The sequence below is a fragment of the Prunus avium genome, chromosome 1 (genome assembly GCF_965620075.1).
Source record: "Prunus avium chromosome 1, drPruAviu1.hap1.1, whole genome shotgun sequence".
NCBI lineage: Eukaryota > Viridiplantae > Streptophyta > Magnoliopsida > Rosales > Rosaceae > Prunus > Prunus avium.
Window position 1 is genome coordinate 458,268 of NC_142284.1, and position 23,993 is coordinate 482,260.

General features: G+C 36.3%; 3 protein-coding genes across 3 annotated transcripts; 2 read left to right on the forward strand and 1 right to left on the reverse strand.

Annotated features, from left to right (window-relative positions):
- Positions 1–3,134: 3,134 nt before the first annotated feature.
- On the forward strand, positions 3,135–5,012 carry LOC110759251 (uncharacterized). Its single transcript, XM_021961303.2, has 4 exons — positions 3,135–3,235; positions 3,924–4,055; positions 4,432–4,572; positions 4,724–5,012. Exons 2-4 carry the CDS (start codon positions 3,962–3,964, stop codon positions 4,843–4,845), a joined length of 357 nt encoding a protein of 118 aa, XP_021816995.1. The 5' UTR covers positions 3,135–3,235; positions 3,924–3,961; the 3' UTR covers positions 4,846–5,012.
- A 3,719-nt stretch (positions 5,013–8,731) lies between these two features.
- LOC110758973 (neurofilament light protein) lies at positions 8,732–11,979 on the forward strand. The gene is made up of 2 exons (XM_021960958.2): positions 8,732–10,065; positions 10,245–11,979. The coding sequence occupies exons 1-2, from the start codon at positions 9,109–9,111 to the stop codon at positions 11,514–11,516; spliced, it is 2,229 nt and encodes a 742-aa protein (XP_021816650.1). The 5' UTR covers positions 8,732–9,108; the 3' UTR covers positions 11,517–11,979.
- Positions 11,980–12,515: 536 nt separating this feature from the next.
- LOC110759020 (S3 self-incompatibility locus-linked pollen protein) lies at positions 12,516–22,234 on the reverse strand. Its single transcript, XM_021961024.2, has 16 exons — positions 22,076–22,234; positions 20,982–21,325; positions 20,539–20,601; positions 20,043–20,125; positions 19,691–19,952; positions 19,305–19,386; positions 18,304–18,365; positions 18,050–18,144; positions 17,753–17,832; positions 17,093–17,176; positions 15,291–15,407; positions 14,866–14,951; positions 14,634–14,740; positions 14,093–14,184; positions 13,933–14,009; positions 12,516–13,194 (listed from the first exon to the last, which is right to left on the reverse strand). Exons 2-16 carry the CDS (start codon positions 21,132–21,134, stop codon positions 12,718–12,720), a joined length of 1,920 nt encoding a protein of 639 aa, XP_021816716.1. The 5' UTR covers positions 21,135–21,325; positions 22,076–22,234; the 3' UTR covers positions 12,516–12,717.
- Positions 22,235–23,993: the final 1,759 nt, after the last annotated feature.

Here is a 23,993-nt window from a genome sequence, read left to right on the forward strand (position 1 = left end):
TTTCTTATTTAAAATTTGGGATCATTTGCTTTGGGGTGTACACATTTGTTGGATTAGATAACAGATTGTTATTTCTCCTTGTCAAGTACGTACCCTTTTTTGCAAATACAGAGCAAAAACACTTGAAATTCTTTGAAGGAATTACAATTACTAGGTCACGAAAAACACACAATCCCATTAATATATAATCCCAGCTGAAGCGAGCAGTTACATTGTTATCACCCAAAAGACTCCTAAAGAAGACAAAATTTTCTTCATGGTTAAAATAATTCAAGGCAAATCTAGTTTCAAATATGCAAATTGCTGACAACTTGAAGGTTTACCTTCCAAATTTCAAACGCATGAACTGCAACTATGCCATGGTCAATTGCTGTTTACCTTGCACCAGGTAATGTGGTTCCACATGACTCCGAAGCCTCGGAATTCACACAACGGGTTAGCGAAAAGAAAATGAAAAGTGCAACCAGGCTTTGAGGCTTTTGGAGACACCTGAATCTCCTTTCTGCACCGCCGTAATATGGTTCGATCATTATCTCAAATCTGCAAGATCCAACTGATGGGTTTGTTTTGGTGATCATCAAAAGGTTTGGAAATTTGCAAGCTACATCAAGTTGATTGTTCCTCTGGTAGTAACTATTAACAGTAAGTATGTACCCCCTCTAATGTAACAAGCAGCAGCTTTGGAGGAAATCAAATCAAATAAACTAAAAACTGCCAAAATACGTGCATGATTTGAGCAAAGACCCCAAAAATCCATGTTTCCAGATTCTTGCAAGATTTGCCAAAATTCCTACAATAATTTATTAGAAAACAAAAATTTCCCCTTTCGAGAATCTAGTGCACATTAGTAGAAACAAAAATCCGAAAAAGAAACAAGACGGTATTTACTTATTTAGTGATCAAAACAATAGTGATGATATTAGTGGAGAGGGGCTAACTAGAAAAGGACTGCTATTCTGATAACTAGAAATTATCAGATACTAGTTGACCAAAAAAAAAAAAAAAAGAAATTATCAGATACTTAATTTAATTAGCACTATATTAGTTTATAATTAACTAAATTAATCGAATTATCTGCAATTTAGAGTTTGAGAGCGTGGTATGTTGAATTCCAGGTGACGTTGCAGCCTAATAGGGCTAAGGCTCCACGTCACCAGCAACGGCTCATTGCTTGTCTTATTATTGTAGGTTCGTGTTACACTGTTACACACATGGGCATGGATCATAATTATCATGTATTTATTTGTAAATATAAAATCTTGCTGTAGTTGAGATTAAGATGGGTGATCGATTTTCTTACTCTCTTTCTTTTTCTCTTATCATCGTGGATTTATATATATATATTTTCCTTTTTTCTTGTTGTATACTAAAAAACAAAAATAGGGTAGGGCGGCAATTGTGTGAGGATGTGAAGAAATGTCCCTCGTTGAAAGTTAAGAAATCTTGTAAGGGTTTATAAGGAGTTGGGTCATCCCTTCCATTGCAAATTAGTTTGAACATGCGTGAAAGCCAAAGACAACACATATCCATGTCACCCTGACTTATGAGGAGTTGGGCCACTTGCTCGTTAATGAGATTAAAAACATGATTTACATTTTTGCAATAAAATCTTCCTTTGAAAAATGGGTGAGAATTCTTGCATGTTCTGACATGCATTATTTAGACTTTTTATTTGAGTTTGTATTACGGATTCGAAATTTTCTTATTATATATAACACTACCATTTATCTTATTACAGAACTCCTATCTCACTCACTTGTGAAAAAAACACACACACACACACAAACATACGTAAAGCATAATAGAAGTCCAAATTAACTACATCAAAGCAATATAAACCAAGATTTTATTGGGCATCCAAAATAATTTATGTATTAAAAAATTTAGAATATTCCTTTATATTCCCAAGTTCGGATTCCCTTGTTTGTAAATTAGAATAGCTCAAAATGTGACACAATTCTACTAAACCTAACTTTACATGAAGATGTTTGTATGTGTGTACATGTGGGAGCATCTCCAAACCAAAGTATGAGGTAAATGTGTGTTATTGATAACCTATGTGACACTTTACCTCAAATATTTGCCTCATCAAAAGCTTGTCGCTCCAAGAATGAGGCAAATGTTTGATGAAAATGTATCTTTTGATAACCTATATATGAGTCAAATAGTTAGAGGAATTATATGTATACGACACAAAGAATAAAAGGCCCTTTACTAATATAAAATTCAAGTGAGTCCAAAATTCCTCACATTTTCCTCTTTACTTATCACTAGGGAAGGCAATTTTGCCTTACTTCCCACCTCATTCATTGAAGAAGATACCTCACTCATTGAGGTTGCTTTAACTCAACTACCATGTCAAGGCATCCACTTTGCTATGTCACTAATTGCTTTAACAAAGTGCCCATTTTAGAGTCGATTTAGGCTATGTGACCCTTTTTAAAAGAGTTGACATAGAAGAATAAAAAATTTAAGCTATTTTTAACACATTAAAGATTTGGCATACTTCTCTTCTAATTTGAAAATATAATGATTCAAAGGCCACTCAAATAATACTCGAACCTCACAACTGAAATTGCTTTAAAAAGAAGCTGAACGTTTTTTAAAGGGCCAAAATTTGACTATTTTTTCAGAATTTGAGGCCAGCACTTCAAGGGAAGAAAAGGGAAGGTGACGGGGCACATTGACCAAAAGGCCCTGACCAGGAAGTTTGGTTTTTCCATATCATTGGCGCGAAAACTTCAAAGTGGTTGTTTTTATTTGTTTATTAATTTGTTAAAACCTTCCCAAACTTTTTGGTTACATAGGGGGGTTTCGAACCCGGGTGCCAGTTGGGGGGAGGGAGGAAAGATGCTGCCAAACCACCGCAGCTAAACCCCATTGGCAAAACCTTCCAAAACTTCAAAGCGCGAACACAGCAGAAAACAGAAAGTTTGCTTATCAGAGATTGGAGCATTGAAATGAGCTCAAAGAAAACTCCGCCAAGGTTTAGGGCTGTAGGGCAGCGGTCACTTCCTTCATTATTCTCGTCTTGCTCAAAAAAGTAGTAAGCGGAAAAAAAACAAAAACCCATATTATATTTTTTGTAATAAATCTTCTATCTGTCGTGTTTTTTTTTTTTTTTGCGCGTGAAATCAGTGTCAAGGCTGTAGAAGAATATCCAGATGGTGGCTCGCATGTGCCCCTCTCGGAACGGAAGCCTCACCAGACTTCTGGAAAACCCACGGCAGTAAAGGTACCCTTACGTTTATTGGTTGTTGAGAAAATGGTGAGGGGAAAAGAAGACCATCAAATATTGGGTTTTATGGTGTCTGTTAAATTGTATAAATAAATAAAAAAACCGAAGGGGCGATTTCTTTCTATTAATTGAAACTTGTTGCCTACATTTACACATGTGAATCAATAGTTTAAGGAAAAATTGTAACTTTAAAAGAACTATAAGAAATTGGATGGAGATACTGGAAGAGTTGGGTCTGTGCTTGATATTTGTAATCATCTCATTATCAGCAGAAATTAGAACTTTGATATTGTGAAGAACAAATATTGCAGTGCAGAGTTTTCTCTAACAGTAATTATATATATATATATATATATATATATATATATATATAAATAATGGACTGTCATAAATTGGTGACAAAAATTTCTAGGAAGATTCAAGATTAATGAGAAAAGTTTTTAAGTGAAGTAGAAACATAAAAGATGGACAAATGGGCTGAAGACATCATGCTTTAGCATATACACCACAATATATTACATTTGATTTTTTATTTTCCATCAGTAAGACTCGAGGTATAAATTTTTTATTGAGTAAAATCAACTGAAGCCACCTTTATATTCCAGTTAAAACTTTTTTTCTTACTCGATCAACCTATGTCCTTGGTTTCTAACCGACCACACCTTGCCCTTCTCTTTTTAATTAGCTGGGGTTGACAAGCGCATTGCAAGAAAGCATTTCACAATGCTTGGAGGTGATTCAGAACCCAGCCAGACAAGAAGGAATGAGAGTTTTATAAGCAAGGAGAAACCAGGACCTGTTTATAACTACAGTTTTAGTATGCTATATCTTGACTCAGAAATGGTGTTAACAGTTATTATTTCATGTTTCTCTGTGAAGCACAGTTTTCTTTTTCCTTTGTATTATGTCTTGAGATGTGTAGTTTTCATTGTTATTTGCCATACACCACAACTATACATATCATGTTCTAGTTGCTTTCTACTTATTTAGCATATACACCACAAATGTAGAATATACATCGAATTTGGTTGTTTGATTTAGAAGCAAGATTTGAGATGTTAAAAGTTTGTCTAGGAAGATCATGTGTAGCCACCTTTATGTTCCAGCTAAAACTTTCTAGTTTTCCTACGCAACCAACTTATGTCTTTGGTTTCTAAATCTGACCTACCAACCCGCCTTTCTCTTTCAAATAGGCGGCGGTGGCAAACACTCTGTAAGAAAACATTTCACAGTGCTTGGAGGTGATCCAAAACCAAAACCACAAGACTACCAGAAAAGGAAAAGGAATGAGAGTTTTGTGAGCAAGGAGAAAGCAGGACCTGCTTATAATCACTGTTAGTATGCTAGATCTTGAATCAGAAGTTATCTTTTCATGTTTCTCTGTGAAGCACAGTTTTTCTCCTTTTATGTTTTGTCTCTTGAGGTTGAGGTGTGTAAGGTTGTTATTGTTGTTTAGTAATTTTGGTTCCTGATTTGTGATAGCAGATGCAAATGGGTGTGGCTGGTGGGACTGCGACAGGGAAGGCATTGACAATGAAGAAGTAGGCCTTAATGAGGTATGGGAAGTAGTGGGCTGTACCACATTGGGAGGAATAGAATGGCATTGATATTTGGCTCTAGATATCATATCTTAATGATAATAGAAAACTTGTGTATAATACTTTGTCATTTCTTTCCCATCCCAGTTCCCGCCCCATTTAGTGATGTCTTGTGTAATTTAAGGTTTATATATTGTATTGTTTTAACTTTTAGCATGAGGATATCTTTTTAGCAAGCTGGCTGGCTGTTGTTATTGACTGAACATCTTCAAGACCATCAAAATCCCCTTAAATATGGACATATGACTAATGAATCTTTTAGTATAAAGGAAATTAGATCTTAAGTTATCAAAATTTGTTGAATTTAATGGCAAGACAACCTGATGTTGCATCACCATTAATGCGTACAGAGACATCAAATTTTTTTAAAACAGTAGTGTAATTGAGACGTAGGGTAATAATAATGAGTTTCCAATTTAGTTTTTACTCTGATAGCTTTTTTGTTTTTTTATGCTCAGAATCTCTTTTCTCAATACCTTACAAATCTCAAGAAACCCAGCTTGAGAAGCCTAGCCTTGTTCATACATTCTTGAAGTTAGTTGAAGGTGCCTGCCTGCCTTCCTGCCTCATCCATCCCACAATCTCTTGTTCTGCAACGCACTAGTACTAGTAACAAACCAGGCGAGCTTTGAATTTGGGAGTAAGACTAGGAGCAAGCAATTTCTTATTTTCTTTTGCCAGATTTTGATAGATTCATCATTTCTGGTGTATTGGATTTGGAAGAGTTTGGTTTTAGTTTTAGGTTTGGTTTAGGGTCAGCCAAGTGATATGGAGGAAGATGAGAAAGAAATTATAGTTTTAGTTTTAGAGTTTGGTTTAGGATAAACTTTATTAGGAAAAAGGGGCACCAAACCAGTGTGCCATTTGTCCACGGGCATAGGAACAACAAGTGCTCGGCTGATTCAACCTGCTGAAGACATCGAGGGCAAGTGGGGGAGTCCAAAATTATAGGGGGAATGCACAATGTATGATTTTCTCGCAAATCATATTTTATTGTAGCTGTAAATTATCGTTAATTGAGAAAGAAATTAGAAACACAACTTGACACTTCATGAGGCATGACTTGAAGGAATTGAAACCAAATCCTAGGAAGAAAAACATTTCCATTAACCAATCCACTACTGCTAAAGACAACAAACATAATCTGCTAAATCACCCAAGGCCATTAACCATACAAATTGACTGCGACACTTGAAGGAAAAAAAAAAGAGTGTCTTAGAACAATGAGCAACGATGCAGCTATACTAGTGTTAACAAAAACAAAGCAAGCGAAACCTTGAAATAGAAGAAGATAAAGCGGTGCTTAAATATGAGTCCATTTTCATTAGGATGTAATGGATGCTACCAAGGATTTGGGGTGAGCCATATGGCTCGTTGCCTTAATAAATTTATACATGTATAGATGCTGTATATTAGATCCCTATTAAACAGATCATTAGTGTCAACGTTGATGGTGTCACTGAATTCCATGCATTTCTGGAATAGAAACAATATCCGATCACGAAATCCGACAATCTCTACCCATCGAGGAGGAGGTGGAGGACGACCATTATTAGCAGCAGCATTATTATTGAATGCCAGCTTGAAAACTTGAAATTCTTCAGCATAATCATGTGGACATAGCAACAGCTTCTCCTCTAGAAAGTTGTCTGGAAAAGTAATCATAAGCAACTCCGTTGATGCAAAGACATCTTTTGCAAGGAAAAGACGACTCTTGTTTATCCTAAATATATGCTCGAACCTCACACGATCTGGCCCGGAGTCGTCAAGCACAACCAACCTTTCAGCCCTGTATTGGATTTGCTGCTGCTGATCATCAAGATTATGTGTGTCAAACTGAAATACTATTAAAGACTCCGACGGGTTGTTGGTTGCAGCATATAGCTTCCCATCGATGAACTCTATATCTTCAAAGCTGAGGCCCTCATCAATTCGGGTCCATGATTTATCAGTGGGTCTACAGACCGACAGATTCGTTCTTTCAACATTCGTGGAAAGGCAAGCCACAAAAAGAGATGATGGACATGTTGTGGTTGGTACCGAGGAGGCTACAACTTTACTGATGAAGGAGCAGTGACCTCATGTTTGCTGCTGTTGCTGTTGCTATTGCTGCTGTCTGTCAGTGTCACCCATTTCTTCCTAATAATTTTCTGCGTATCACCCATTTCTTCCTATTGATGCTGCTGTTGCGGATTCTGCTTATACCAGAATTAAAACAAAAATCAATCAAAATCATCAAATTACCAAAATTCATGATGTCTTTATTTAAACATATTATGTATTTACTGAACTCAAGGAACAAGTTTCTGAAACCTGATTCCTACCCAAGTAAGTGCTTCATATAATTTGGCCGTAGACACACACTACCTAATCAACTTGGGCTTCATAATCCAATCAATACAAGTAGCATATCTAATAGAATTTAGGAGAACAAGTTATGCCAAGAATTAATCATAAGGCTCACCCCAAACATTTTCAAGCCAGGAAACAACACACATATATAAAATCAATTTTAAAAATTACATAATTCATGGTTCAAATCCAAACTAGAAATTATAATTGTAGCAAATAAAATTATGTCCAGACTTGCAGATGAAAAAAAGGTTATAAAAATAAAATAACTTAACTGTCCCAGAAGACTGTAATTCGAGCGAACAGATCCAATTCAGAAATGCGTATCTTGTAGCTAATGTTGCCCTGTGACCTTTAATTCTCTTATAGTGTTCTTGTGGGATTAGGATTCCAGTTAAGTTCAGGATATCAACACAGTCGAATAAAGTGGGGCAAATTTTCAAATATGTATGCAATCTAAAGAAATACAAAGATGTGTTAACTCTAATAACATAGAATATAAATCTAAATTACAATAGGAAATAAATTTCAATTACAATATGACTAAATAAAGGTAAGTAATCAAAATCCTAACATAACCAAAATTCTAACTAAATAAGGACTCGCATTTTTCAACTGTACCACGGCGAAATCAAATCAAAGTCAATCTAATCACTTGATTGTCTTCTACGCCAAGTAACCCTCATAAAAAACCCGTTAAATCTAGGAAATCATCATATAATAATGATTCCTTGAATATTTACCATAAATTGGCCAGAATATTTAGTCAATGTTAAAAGCCCAAGTCATGAATTGGCCCAATATGTCATTAATCTCGGCTGTGCGAAAACCAGGCCCAAGCACTAATGTTGCATTGCAATTTTTTTTTTTTGGTCATATAATGTTGCATTGCAATTTGCATCACTACCATCAAGATTTGCTGCAACTGTGTAATTGAGTTGTAAGAGCATCCACAGTGGGGGGTGTATGTTAAATATACACTCCGAGTCACCAGAATGGTCTCCAATGGTGAGATGTAAATGGATGTAAATATATATCACCATCATGGGGATGTAAAATAAAATGTGTATTTACATTCATTTTTACATCCCTTGTAGGAGGGACCCACCCGAGAAAAGAGAAGAAAAATGAAGAAAAGTCAACATAAAAGGCTGGAACTCACGGCTACACCCCCGAATTTACACCCCCTCATTGGAGCAAAAAACATATTTACACCCCCGGAGGTGTAAAAGGGATGTAAAAGTGGCTTTACACCCCCGAATTTACACCCCCACTATGGATGCTCTAAGGTAGTAATGAGTTTCCAATTTAGTTTTTACTACAATAATTTCTTTGTATTTTAAAAGAAAAATGTTTTGAGGCCAAAAGAGAAGTTTCATTTTCAGAAAAAAAGAAAAGAAAAGAAACAAGGGAACAAAATGTGGGCAATTCCTGTCAATCGAGGGGCAGCAAACTCATAAAAGAAAGAAAGACAATTGTTCAGACCCCAAAAAAAAAACAGAAAAAGAAAAAAAAGACAGTTGCTCTCACAGAACAGAAAAAAGAAAATACTGTTTTAAAATAAAAGTCACACAAGTAACCAACGAAAAATTGGGTCGATGAAAAACCAACCCAATCAATAAAGGGTAAAAATCCCAATATCGATGATCCATCTCCCCCACAGTTTGACGAGCAATTCTGTTGTTAGTTGAAGGTGCCTGCCTGCCTGCCTGCCTTGCCTCATCATCCATTTCAGAATCTCTTCTTCTGCAGCGCACTAGTAGTAGAAACCAACCAACCAACCAACCAACCAGCCAGCCAAACCCACCAAAAATTTAAACAGAAAACGCAAGCTTTGGATTTGGGTAAGAGCAGCAAGCAATTCCTTATTGGATTTGGAAGATTTTAGTTTTGGGTTTAGGGTGATCCAATCCAAGTGATATGGAGGAAGATGAGATGGATTCGCTGTTTGAGGGGATGGTATTGTTTACCCCCAACAACAGTACCAATAAATCCGAATTGGATTTGGAGACACACAATCGCCATGATCTTGTTAATAATCAGCCTCAACAACTACCTCTGCAACAACAACATGATTATGCTCAAGATCCGGCCGCCGTTGAATCTCACCAACCACCATCTTCATCCTCCTCTGAGCCCCTCGACGAAAACCTCTTCTCCGACCTCACACTCCAAGTCCAAACCCCAACCCAAACCCAAGAAGAAGATGTTGTCCAAATCCCAATCTCAAAACCAGCACCAACAATATCCAGACACAACTCCACTTCCAGACGAAAAAAGAGAGCTGCTGGCCTCCGCATCGGATACGCCCGATCCAATTCCAATTCCAAGGTCGACGATGATGTCGATGATGTCTATGTAGATGATGACAATTCCCTTCCCTTGCCCCCCACCACAACCTCCATCAGCAGCACCCCAGTGGGTCCCACCACTCTACCATCAGTATCAGTAGAAGAACAAGTAGTGGTAGTAAATGACCAAGTAGAAGCCCCTCCCGAGCTCCGGTTGGATCAGAGCAAGGCCCTGATCGCCGACAAGCTCAACCGTACTCGCCAATCAGCCGCATCCGTCTCTGTTTCTAGGAAGGACGCCATTGCTAGGAGAAGGGCTGCCGCTGATCATCTCAATTTGGCTTCCCTAGAATACGCCAATCTCGAGAAGCAGCTCGAAGAGGCCTGCGAGGCGGAGGATTTCGACACTGCCCAAAGGCTTAGTGACAGCCTTGCTGCTGCTCAAAACCAGAAACAGGCTCTCCTTGATGCACTCAGAGATGCTGAGGCCAATTGCGATGCTCTTGACTCCAAAATGCACCACCTTCTCCAATCCCAGATCGCCGCCGAGGAAGAATGCGCCTCCCTGCTTCAACGCTTTGCAACCGTGAGTACCCCCACCTCCACATTTTAATTACTACTATTGTTTCATATATAGCATTCACTATAACTTTATAGACAGAGTACTGAAAATGGAGATAAATGGAATGAGTGACAATTATGACATGAGTAGCTGCAAGTAATCCTTAATGAGTAATATGATTGTTGGTTGGTTCAATATCACAGGATGCTTCGAATGATGCAGATTTGGTCTTGCAAACAGCAGAAGCACGCTCTTCAAAAGAAACCGACGAATGGCTTTCGTCAACTGAAGCCTTGCAAGCCAAGAAAATGGAATTGGAGATTGAATCCCATATTATCCATGATGCTGGGCTTTCCTTGAACACTTCCATTGACACTTTAGTGGAAGATGACAAGCTAGAGAAAGAATGTCTCTGTAAGAAAAAGGACATTCTCATGGACGAACTGGACAAGCTACTTGCTTTGGTCAAACGCAAGGAACAGGAGATTGCACAAAATGATCATGACATAAAACAAGTTGAGGAAAGGATTGATCGTGCTCTCTCTGACTTCCAGGACATGCAATCCAGCATTCAGGCCAAGTCTAGCGACTTGCAAGCAGGCCTTTCTCAGATACATGCAGAGAGCGAGGCTCTCTCAACAAAAAAGACGGAAATCAATGCCTTCCTCACTCAGGAACAAGAGAGGGAAGCAAAGTTGAGGGAACTGGCTAGGGCTTCTGCAGAGGAAGCAGAGACATATCAGCAAGTTGCTACCCTTAGAAAAACTCTCATGTCCTCTATTTTGAAGTCCAGGGAAGATAAGGTCAGGCTTGCAAAGACTGAGGAGGATCTTTCCAAGGATGTTCAAACGCTCCAACAAGATGTATCTGCCTCAAGAGCTACATTACAGGAACTGTCTTCCAAAAAGTCAAGCATTCAGCAAGATATAGCAACCTCTAAGCAGAAAATTCTTTTCATAGACAAAAGAGTCCCAGAGCTCGAAGCAGAAAAGAAAGTCGCAGCCACTGCAAGAAACTTTAAGGAAGCTGCACGGCTAGCTGCCGAGGCCAAGTCACTGAATGTTGAAAAGGATGGCATACAGATTGACATGGAAAGAGCCATCTTAGAGCTTGAGAAGCTCGAGCAAGAGATAAAAGAGACTGTTAACAGATTGCAGGAGACTGAGGGGCATATTCAATCCAAGGAAAAAGAGGTAGCAACGGCTAGGTTTGAGAGGTTGCTTCTGATATCTGGTATTGCTAAAGCAGAACGAGAAGCTGCTCTGGAGTTGGGCGACCTTGAAGAAGCAAACCTTCTGCTTGCAGAGGCTGAAGCAGCAGATTCTGAAGCAAAAAAGCTTCAACCGATATACGATCTCAAGTTGGAAGAGGTTGAGAGTCTACCAAAGCACTTCATCTCCATGGAGCTTATATCCAATCTTGGGAGGAAACAGTTAGAAGAATTGGCAGCATCAGTTCAACCTTCTCAGGAATGACAATTTGTGGACCTGGACCGGTGGAGCAGTGAAATTGTTGATGATGTTTTTGGGAGATTGGGAATCACAAGTTCACAGAGAGTTCTGATATTTGATAGCTATGAGAAGCGGGAACAATTTAAGAACTGCTTTTGATTGGGCGTTAAAAAGAGAAGAAAAGAAAGTAATTGTACTTCATGTACGGTTGCTGGAAGAGATAAATTAGATTAGGAAATTGAATTTTCATATTTTATTTTTTATTTTTTTGCGTTTGAATATGTTTGAGCATATTCTTTTCTTTTCAAGCTTATTCTGGTAGTTTTTGTATCAAGTTCTATATTACATTTTTTTGCCATTACAGAATCGGGTGATATGGTCTTGTATTTTGTTTCTTTTTCTTCATTTTTATGTTGTTAGTACACCAAGGGAGTCTTTACTTTTCTTCGATATAATAGTCTCTGTTAATTGATGACTACTTTCCCTACTGCCTATCTCCTGAAACTCTTCCTCTCCAGAGACTGCCGCTCCATCTATTTCTTTCTATGGATCTATAGGTTTTTCATATTCTGGGATTAAAACTTTGAACCATGTTTCTTGTAAATTGCTTTCTGAATTTTATTGTGTATCTTAGTAATTTAAGATGACACTAACCACTGGTTGTAAATTATTATTTTTAACATTTCATTGCTTACTGAAAATATTGTGTGTACGTCTAGTTATTCGATCAAAGGTAGATAACTAGATGCATTTCTATTTGACTGAAATTTTGCGAGGATGATCTAATGAAAGGTTCTAGTTATGAAATACATTGCTAAGACAGCTAAGTTCACATTATCCAAAATCTATATAATTCGAAACCTTTTAACTTTTGCCCCTTCCACACAAATTAGGCAATTACTTGCTACATGAATCTGGACCCTGGAAAGATTAAGACGGGAAAATAAATTGATGGAGGTTCAGTTGCAAGAGAAGTGATCATCATTCCCAAAGCAACCCACACATGTCCTGCAAATGAGAATCTTGACATGGAGAAATTGGATATCTCCGAACCCAACATTTCTTTTCTTTCGTTTTCTTAGATGAACTAAAAGTTTGTGACAACATATATCCACATATATGATTTCTATACAGACATGTATATCCAGCATAACCTTTCTATACTACACATACATGAACAACTGAAGGAAGGCAAACTAACATCTCCTCCGGCCTTCCGGTAGTACTATCTTTGTATATCCTGATTTTCTTGCCTAGAGGGTTCAGCATAAACTTGTCTTTGGTCTCTCACATCTCTGAACATAGAAAGAAAAGAGTTGAGGCCTTCAGATGAAGCCCCTCCTAAGATCCATAACAAAAGTGAACTGAATGGATTCATAGCACCGGGGTTAGGACCATTCTCTGCTTCACTCAGGTCAGCTTGGCCTGGAACCTGAGGGTTTCCCACCCGGTCTGGGTTGTCATTACCTGACTGTTCTTGCAGCCCAGGAACTTCTGCTCCATTTGATGGCACTGCTGGATTGGGTCCAGATCTCAGCCCAGGTCCAGAGGCCAAGTCAGAATTAACCAGGCCAGGATTTCTTGTGTTCAATCTTGTAATATGTAAAGTTGAGGCAAGGAATGTTGATGAAGTAATGTGGAAATCTGGGTGTTGCTGGAGCTGTGATCGTCGATTTTGGATAAACCTTTGTAGAGTTGGCACCTGTACCAAGAACATAACTGTTCAAACATCGATTCATTAAGGTAATTACAGATCACTGCAATAACATAAAGACACTCGAACATGCCATAAATCATCTTATTCTATATCTGTAGCAGCTCCTATGGTCTCCTACCAAACTAGGAAAATACAAAAAGGCTAGTAGTTTCAACAGTCTCAACAGTAAAAGTTTGATGACAGCGGTACAGCATACAACATCAAGCAGTGAATGACTTCCCCTAATAAAATATACAGGGTTTTTTAGTTGCTCCCAGCTTCAAGATGGAGGACCTCTTTTTCTTTCCAAAAATTTATTTCCAATAACTAATTTCTCTATCCACAGCGTTTTTTTTCATTGCTTTCAGATAAGCTTTTATTGCCAAATTTTAGTTTTACATAATGAAATCTTGTGGTTTTTTTATCAATGAATAACAAGAATGTAAACATAGCTATTTAGACCTTTTTACCCTTTTTTCTTTCTATAAATTTGTTTCAATATGTTCTTATAGTGGGAAACATGTTCACAAGATATAATTACTTATTGCCTAAAACAACCAATAGAGAAAAGAACATGAAATCTGAACATCTTCCACCGGCGTGAAATTGAAAGCCAAATGAAACTACCACTGTTTTATCATAAGCAACCAAACTTTGCAAAAGAAAAGGTGCCATTAAAAACTAATATAATCATCTATACAATAAACCAGGCCCAAAAGGGAAAAAACTACACAGCAGGGTTACCTCAAAACGGTTCCAGAAGTATAGAATGAGATGCTGCATAAACGCTGCGGCTGTAGAAAGAGCCAAATAAGAAAAACCTGCAACGGTTTGAAGGTAGGTTTTCAGAAACAAAAACAAAAAAAGTTTCCCTATACCAGTAAAGTAAGAAGTAGTGACATACCATAAGCATAGGAAAAGAAATAGATGTGGAAAACCAGAAAGTAGAGCAAAAAGAAGCGGGGAAAGAACTTCATCGATATGGGTGTGCGGACACTGCAAGAAAGACAATCAAATGAAAAGAGCATGACACAAACTAGAAATGTGGCAAAATAGGGTACACCTAATGCAGGGAAAATTTGCCTCTCATTGTTATACCAGGTGCCAAAATCTATGAATTGAGCCATAATCCTTTGCTAAGAGCATATCTTAAGCCAATTAATCAGCCAACTCAAAATATCAAAGCCTGTGATCCAGGCACCCTACCGCAGAGATCACTGGACTAGCTCCATATCAGCTTACCACTGACTGTCAATTAGTACCCAACCCAGCCTCAAAACTATATCCATTTTAAGCCTGGAGCTACATAAACTCTATGCCCAAACCAGATTCTAAACAGAGTGAATGACTTTTTACATGAAAAGTAGCCATTATGAAAGAGTATGTACACCGGCACCCAATCATTTGCCACATATTTAAAATCAAAGTGGGAGAGAGAGAGAAACCTGATTAGCGTAAATAGTTCACTCAACCAGACAAGTATTAGGACCATGAAAGCCAATAGCTGATCGTCATAAAACTCAAACAGAAAAAATAATATACCGATCATAATCTGCAGAACCAAAAAGGGTTTTGGCATGAAAAATTGGAAGTACCAATAAATAACTAAAAATTCCAATAATCCTTGATTCAGTATGTATATTGTATTGATGGTGAACCAAAAAGATGTGTTCTTACCGGCACAAAGACAAGTGATTCAATTACATGCACAAAAATCAACTGGAATGTCGGAAGCTGATGACGAGCATGGTGTTGAAGCTGCACTGCAATAATTTGACAAAAGTAAGCACCCAAATATAGAGGGGGGATAAGGAGGACACATGACAAACGGGGAAACCCAAATATGCTGCCACCTCACTCCATTCATACCAAATGATACTCATCAAACCAGGCAAACAAAATGGATAATGTTTTGGGTACCAAACTCTAAATTTCATAGTTCCACAAGGATAAATGCTATTTCTCAAGTTAAAATAATAAAAAATAGTTAAGAGTTCACATACATCATTTCATTGGCTTAAGGACTCAAGAACACATTAATGGAGGCATGTACCATGACAGAGCTGCTTTATCCAGAATATACATAATAAAATAACACAAACCTGTGAACTTCAGCATGCGAGTCTGTGTTTCTCTCAATGTGAATGACACAGACATGGTGGTTGTAAAGAACACAAAGAGTGACATCATAAGCACACCACACTTTGTCACGAGGTAGTCTGCATGGAAACCAAATGAAACCAAATGAAACCAGAATTTTTCTGAGCATAATGCACATAAATTGCAAGGGTGAAATAAGTCTTAAGACCCTTTGTTCATAAATAATTAAAATAAGTCTTAATCCATAAAACATGTTATAAGATCCTTATTCTTTATGGTGCACATGTCATTATTTTAGATACCCAAATTGAACATTTTTTTGTAAAACTGAAAGCATCACAGTTTAAAATACATAACACACATTCCACATGTTCACCTTTTACAAAATTTGTCTTTTCGGAAAGCAGAAGTCAATATCTAAAGTCCTAAAACCCAACCACCCAATCAATTATGAAAAAGAAAATAATGTGACTGTTATACAGCTGCCTTAACCAAACCACCCAAAGTCCCGTCGCCACACAGCAAATCTATGCCATCTCATTTCCATTTTCCACAAAGTCCAAACCCTTTTCGCAACTCTCCTATGGCTCACAAACCTAACCCCATTGCACCAATTAATCTCAAAGTCATTATTCCAGAAGATATTTACAGACTTATTCTCCACTATGTCAGACTCACAAGTACATTAAACTACAAGCATTTTAGTTACAGATAGATGAATATACACATTGAGTACTGTTGTACCAACTAGCTCGTGGTCTAGTGGTACTTTTCTTCCCAAAATTGGAAGAAGTAAAAAGTTCAATTCCCTGTCCCTGATTAATAAAAAATAAAAAATAAAATAAAGTATTGTTCCAATGTTCCCATAGGCGCAAACAGTAAAATAAGTAGGCTTGTGTAGTATATTAATGGAACCTGCTTGTTATGTATTCTTCCTTTATATATTTGTGGAACAGATGCATTTTTTTTATTTATGAAAGAACAGATGCACTTTTTTACACAAGTTTATATTCATCATGTATTTTGTTTTATAGACAAATGACCTCACCAACTGCTTTTCAAAAATACAAATTTCACAAAAAAGGGACATGTAGAAGGAAAGATGTGGCAACTTTATGATTGTTTGTGAAAAGTGAACGGCATGTTAGTAATACTGTTGTTTTTTGGGTATTAACACACAATGTTCTATTTTTCTATTTTGACTGCATTTAAACGTTTGGGTGTCATACTCTCTTTAACTAATACAATTTGATTTCCAGGGACCAAGTTCTCAATTTCATTTAATTTATCAACAAAAAGTCAAAATTCTACAACGTTACTTGACCCAAGATTGGTCCAAGATGAAAATTTATGTAGAGTATCTCAAGAAAAAAATTATTAATTTATAAGTTCATTTACAAATGGCTCCTTAAGTATTCACAGCCTGGGCCAAAAGTTAAAAGTTGATTTAACACAGCCAACGCTAGAATCTTTGAGGAAAGGGCTGAGGGGAGGTGATAGAATGCTAGAACCTTAAAGCAATTATCTTCCACAGCAGTGGTTGATCAATTATCATCAACCAGTGGAAAAGATAAATAAATAAATAAACAGTAACGCCAGAAATTAGCCTGTTTGCTTAATACTCTAACCATGCAACTTTTCATCTTAAAGTTGTTGGTAGACAAATATGGGGGGGACCTCATGCTTCTACCTCAATATCAAGTTTACAAGTGAGATGCGTAATGAAATTGCACAAGTAGATATTGAAACCACATTGCATTAGAGGCAGCACAAGAATGGAAATCGAAGGCATAAGTCAACAAACCTCCAAACCTTGCAGGACCTTTTGGGGGTTCTTGTGCATAACTAAGATTAAAGAACTCCTTTGTCTGAAAATTATAAAGATAACCTGGAATGGGTGGCATAACAAGCTTAGCCACAACAGGATAATTAATAAAAATCAAACTATGAAAGTAAACCATGAGCTAAACCAAACTCAAAATAACAGATTCTGAACAATCAAAGTTAGAATGAAACAGGTAAGTTTAGAATTGACTGTGTTGGAATTAGCCCAATCATGCCCTGGCAAAGCATGAGTCTTTAATCGTGCCTTAATTGCACGTGTCCGTGATTTGACATGGGCCCATGTGGGGGCTTTACTTTTTTTCATGTTGTTTATTTTTGCTTAGTCAAACTTGGACATTAACTATTAAGGTGAACAATAATTGGGTTGTTTTGTTTCAAGAATTGAGTAATGAAGACAAAACACACGATATCAAATCAGCAACATCACCAAAAACTAATTATTTTATTTATTTCAATGATAAAAATAATTATTATTATTATAAACCAACAGTTTTAAGAGAGTTGGTTTAAGCAACAGTCAATTTCATTTGGTTGTTGCACAGGGGTCCTTTTTCATTAATGCGACATTAGGAATACAAGATATAGGGAAAAATAAAGGGGCAAAAACCTGGTAATTTACCTTGTCCAGGAGAACTCAATAAACTATTAATTAAAATAGTATCATATCCAACAAATCTGTTAATAAGCAGTTGCTGCCACCTGGTAATTTCATGTAAATACACAACAATTAGAACACCTGCTAGTATGCAACAACTCCCATACGCATCTTAACTACTCAAAACTATGAATCCAAATAAGCCATGATATTTCTTGCATAAATAATGTCCTTTCATAATAAAAACAAATACTGAAAAGAAAAATTGCATCATGAGTATTAACTGTAGATTAGTAATTTTTCAGGAGATATTATTGGTACCTGTTCCCAAAACAAGAATGTCGAGCTGATATGCTAATGTTTACAGCACGAATATTATGCTGAGCCCTTGCACTTTCAGGTAATAAGAAATAACCCTGCAAACAAAATTTTGATAAATAAATTACCAAAATAATACAAAACAAGCTCCAAAACCATGGCACTATTATTCATCACAAGCTTTTGCAGCCAAAACCTGTGCAGTCTGACTCAGAGAAAGCTCAGGAGATAGTGGAAGTACCACGTTCAGAAATTACCTTTTCCATAGTGTATAAATAAGTTGGTTCAAAAGTTTTGCTTCTGTTCTCAAGCCACTGCACTGAGACACATTCAAAACAAATTGTCAATAACAGTTGCATTCAGTTCTCACAAGTTCAAGAAAGGCTGTTGAAAAACTGATTATACTGAACAAAAGATCCAGTACAATCTTAACTGCGGAATTTTGATAACGTATGTTTACAGTAACTTGGTTACAACGGATATAAAGTAACAATAAATAGAAACATCTGTTCGGCTACCGTGTTTCTTTTTCTTTGTTTTTGGGATAGAAAAAAATAAGCTCATAGAAAAGCATATAGAAATACAACAGGAGATGAGTATCATTGTGATCATTTCATAAAGAGTTTTTTTATTTATTAAAAACCTTTTTCAAATTTTATTTCCATAACCTATATTTTCAACCCGAGAAGGGTAATTATGTTGTTCACTATTTAGCTTTAGGACTCTGTACTTTTACATAAATATGCACATAAGAAATTTTCATGACATCTATAAGATATAATAAGATTTGGTACTATGGCAACTAGAAGCTCCTCCAAAGGTTTGTCTTTCAATATCAAAAACGACATCCTCAATATAGTACAACAATTACATGCTCATGGGTCATAATATCCAGAGAACTCGCTATCAATGATTATTTCCTGCCTTTTCTTTGTATCAAATTAAGCATTTGCAAACAAGTAATTGAAAAAACATTAGAATTAAATATTTCATATCAGGAAATGTCATTAAAATTCAATCCAACAAAAGCAAAGAGATTTTTTTTTCTTACTATTGACAAAGAGGCCAAATAAAAGGAGGAAAAAACAAACAAAGTGGAAAAATGTTATGTGCTCCTTTAATCACCAAACAATAAATTCAGTTTCACAATCTTACCTTTTTTTTTTCCCGGATTAAAAAAGTAATTAAAAAAATGACATGTTGCTTTGAAAACCAAAATGATGATAAGCAAAGAACAATTAAAAGGATAGTCAGCAACCTGCATACAAGTTAACCCTGTCCAAATGAAGTATGCGCAACCACTTGGGAATATCAAGATCTAAATGTATACCTGCAATGCTCTGCAATTCAAAAATAAAAATCAGCAAATAAAAGAATGTTCATGGCAAGCATGTACTTATAATCCATTTGAGAGAGAGAGAGAGAGAGAGAGAGAGAGAGAGAGAGGGGCTGATTTGAAATCCTTAGGGGGCAGTAAAACCAAGGCAGAAAGAGACATGCACATGACATTTTCAGCAATGATGATTTTCGAAATGGACCAGATGAAATGCAGGTAAATGGACCTTGAAACACAACTTATTGCATATCCAGGAGCAATGTCAGCAGTAATTTCAATATTAAAGGATGCCAATGAAATTTGCTCACCCACAAATTTCCGATGATATGTGTTCCATGTTTCCGAAACACTGACAAGAGGCGGGGACGCATTTGCCATAGTTTGATAAAGTTAATAAGTGCTGCTTTAACTGTCTCTTTCACAGACAAATGAAAATTACTACGGGCCTCCTTGATTTCATTTTTGCTAACTGCATCATCAACTGTTGGCATAGTGTTGGGGCTATTGGTAGAGCTATCTGCCGGATGATCCAGAACTTCAGAATCAGACTTCAATGCCAATTTCCCCCTCCTAGCACCAGAACCAATTTAATTCAACCAAATTTTTGCAGCATAAGATGTCAATCCATCTACATCTATGTTAGCAAATTCTAATTTATACATTACAAATTTTGTGTCTGGGACATCATCTATCGCGTTGGTGAACTCTGACTCATTCTGCGACCACAATCCTGCACTGGTTATCTAAGTGAAAGGGATAAAGTCAGCATTTTAGACATGACCAGACCAAGATAACAAACAAACTCAAGTTGCCTGTAATGCGCAACCCAAATCCAGGAAAGAAAACAGACTTTTAAAGCAAAAAAAGAAATTAAAAATCAAGTACATCTGAATTTTCGAAAGAAAAAAAAAACAACTTTGGTTATAAAATTTGAACACAAATCCAGCAATGAAACTATAAGTTAAGCGTTTGCACTATATTCAAAAACAGTATTATTATGTTTAAAAGAATATGCAAGCTTACCATTTATTGTTATTAACCTATAAACTTGAATCAAAAGCATCATGATGATCTTCTACCAGATTTGTGAGACAATACAAAAATGAATAAGTGAATAAGTAATCAAAAAGCTCAAGAAATAGAAGACATGATATACCTTAATTTGAATAATTTGTGCTTCTGTTGTTTCAACCCCAGAAAGCTCACTTGAACAGCCAGGCTTCCAGTGCAAGGGAATCAAAGTTAATCAAGGGATCGCAAGATATCGAGGAAGGTAAAAAATCAACGACGAAAAATACAAAGCATGCATGTGTGTGGAGCACACTGAAAAAATTATCTAACAGTATCAAAATAAACCAATTATCTAAGCATTTCCATGCAATTTAAAATTATGATAACTGAGAAAAGGGGAAAGCATAAATAGTCAATAATTGCATATATGTCCTCCGCAAGTAAAAGCATCAAAATAGGTTTGATGGGAGATAGTTTACATGGAATTGATTCACAAAATACAAGTTTTATCCACGCTCATGTCCCTCTGTGACATGCTATAAAAAAAACACAAAAAATCATAAATTGAAAAGAAAGTGGAAGAAAAACCTGTTGAACATAATTGGCATGCATAACAACGAGAATACAGAACAACGTGATGGCTATGAAGAGGTATATGTACTCCAAAGCAGCTCTGACTTTAGGAGTAAGGATCTGCGAGAACCGCTCTTGTACTCGTATGAAGGTCTGCTCCGGATCCATGTCCTTTTCTTTTCTATGCCTTTCTTTTTTGTTTTAATCTTTTCCACTATTTCATAGACATTGCTGGAAGCAGGATTGAAAATGGGCTGGGCTCAGCTTACATACCAAGTTTTTTCCCAAGTGAAAAAGATTTATCGAAACTTTAGCAGAGCTTCCGCTATTTCTTTAGAATTTCCCAATTTCTGCAAATCCTGTTAAAATCATACAAATGAACTAAATAAAATGATCCTAAACAAAACTCGACAATACGATTGAATTTCATAGATAAAACAGCTGCATATATACTATTATCAGAACCTTTGAATATAAAAACATAATCAAACTAGTTGTGAGTTTTGCCGAGAATTGATTGGATCTTTCATGGTGTTTTTCCATTAGTGCTTTTCGTATTAGTTCGATCATTTATTGTTTATTCTTTAGGTGTGTCAGGTGGAAGCTCAAATGAACATTTAGAACAAATGAAGGGTAAAATAGTCAGTTCATAAAAACTTGTAAGTGAACTTGAGTATAAGTATACATGGAATGCTCAAATCAAAACTGTTTATCCATATGCATAGTTAAGTTGGGGTTAACGTTTTTATATTCAAAGGCTCTGTAAATTTTGTTTGGTTTCTCTTAAAAATCTGATCTTTAAACGCATTGTGATCCCCCATTTGAGCTTTAATTTGACTGAGATAGTATGAGAGAAATTGAGCAATAAAGGAGGATATGATTCTCACAATAATGAATAATCACAACCTAGAAATTAGGATATGACACTTAGAACAACCACAGCACCCTCAATTAAACGAAATCCCCAAAATCATACAATCACAACCACAATTTCAGCAAAATATCATAAACATTAAAGCACTAATTTCAACAAAATCCCCAATAATCACAATCCAACCCTAATTTAAGCTCCGGAACCTATATTGAATGTCAGACTAAAAGAAAAGCACCTGGTGGAGTGGTGATGGTTCTTGGAATTTGGACAACAAGTGAACCAGAACAACAAAGTGAAACAATGGAGGAACTTGGCTGAGCAGAAGAGATGGAAGTCTGAAGGTCCTTTTCGTTCAACGTGGTCCCTGCTTGCTTGCTGAGCTAAAAGTCTAAAGACATTTGGGGAGGCCTTTTGTTAAGGCTTGGGCCTATGATGGGTTTGGGCTTGTAACCAAGAGTTGAACAGCTCCTTACTTTGAGTTTGAGTTTGAGTTGAGAGTTGAGAGTTGAGTGAGTCAACGGCTAGTGGTCGGGCAAAGCGCGCGCGGTGGCAACTTTGTTTAGTCGGTTGGGTCCATCTTGGATGGCCGTGGAAGTGAGTGGTTAATAATTCAATGGATTATTATGCAAAGCAAAATCCAAAACACACATGTGACAATTATTTATTATAATAATCAAATACAGTCGATCATATGTTTAGCTGATTATTTATTGGATTGGATTTATTTATAATCCCACCGCCCCACCGCCATTATTATTTTTCCTTGTACCGTCATGCCGTTGGCCCCCTCTAATTAATAATTATAAAATGAAATCCTTCCTATCCATTAAACTCCGGTCCCAAAAGCATCTTTGAATTATGAGTTAAAATTAGGGCTACAAACAACAACAATATTAATGATAGGGATCGATCGGCAAAAACAAACATATAAGAATGGACAATGGATTCACAAGCAGGCGATCACCTTGTGGTGTAGTAACTAGCGCAGAATAATAATAATAAAATCAAATAAGAACAAGTAGACACCAAGGCCCACGCCGTTAATGAAAACAAACACATAAAATTTTACTATTGTTGCTTTTTTTTATACGAGCAATATTCTATTTTAAACTAATCTAAATTATGAGGAGGGGATTCAAATTTGGATGCAGAGTAGCATCATATTCGCTCTAGCCCACTTAATTAAGCTCATCTCTACTATTACTATTGTTTTAGGTGTAATATAATTATAATATTATAAAATATTATCACTAAGAAATTTATGAAATATACTTGTTTGGGTGTAGAAATTCTTACTTTTTTGTCAATAATTTTTTAAAATACTTTTAATAAGTTTGGTTTATAAATGAGAAATGTCAAGCAATAAATGTATAATGAGTAATGACTTTGTTGCACTAGATTTTTAAATAGATTGTTACATCCTCTAGAAGCAGTGGGGAATGGATGGTTCTACATTGACTTAAATGCCAATATGTATGTAACGTGATATGCCCATTGATGACTGGCACACCTTCCATGACTCTTCTCCCTACCCTTTTTCCTTCCCCCCTCCCCTTCTTTTGTGCGCTTTTGCTAAGACATACCGAGACAGTCCACCTTGTACGACTCCGCTTGTCAAGAAAATTTATTATTGTTTTTCTTTTTCATTTTCACTTTTACATAATTATAGAATATAAATTTGTAGTATTGATGGCTTTCAAATGCAAATTTTTAGTATTAATCAAAACAAACTATAGATTTTATTATTCATGTACAAATGCAATATCTGACAAAATTTCCAGGCCCAGCAAATAAATGTTTTCACTTAGATTTTTATTTTTGTTGACATTTTATAATCTATTGTCACTTTGTTGGGAATTGTGTGACTCGATAGTGGATAGCAGTTACAAATGTTGTCGGTGATAATCTCACATCAAAAAAATAACACAATAGTCTACAATATAAGTGTAGACGGTTCTTTCGAAATTTGTTGCATAAATAATGGTATCAGATTCATACAAAAATATGATTGGGGAATCTAAACGAGGTGAAATATATCGATATGAGCTGAAACATATTGAGAGATTTTATTTTTATTTTTAAATATACAAGTGATATTAGGGGAACAGAAAATTCAAATGTACTTGTTGAATTTTAAACTTTAGTATAACATA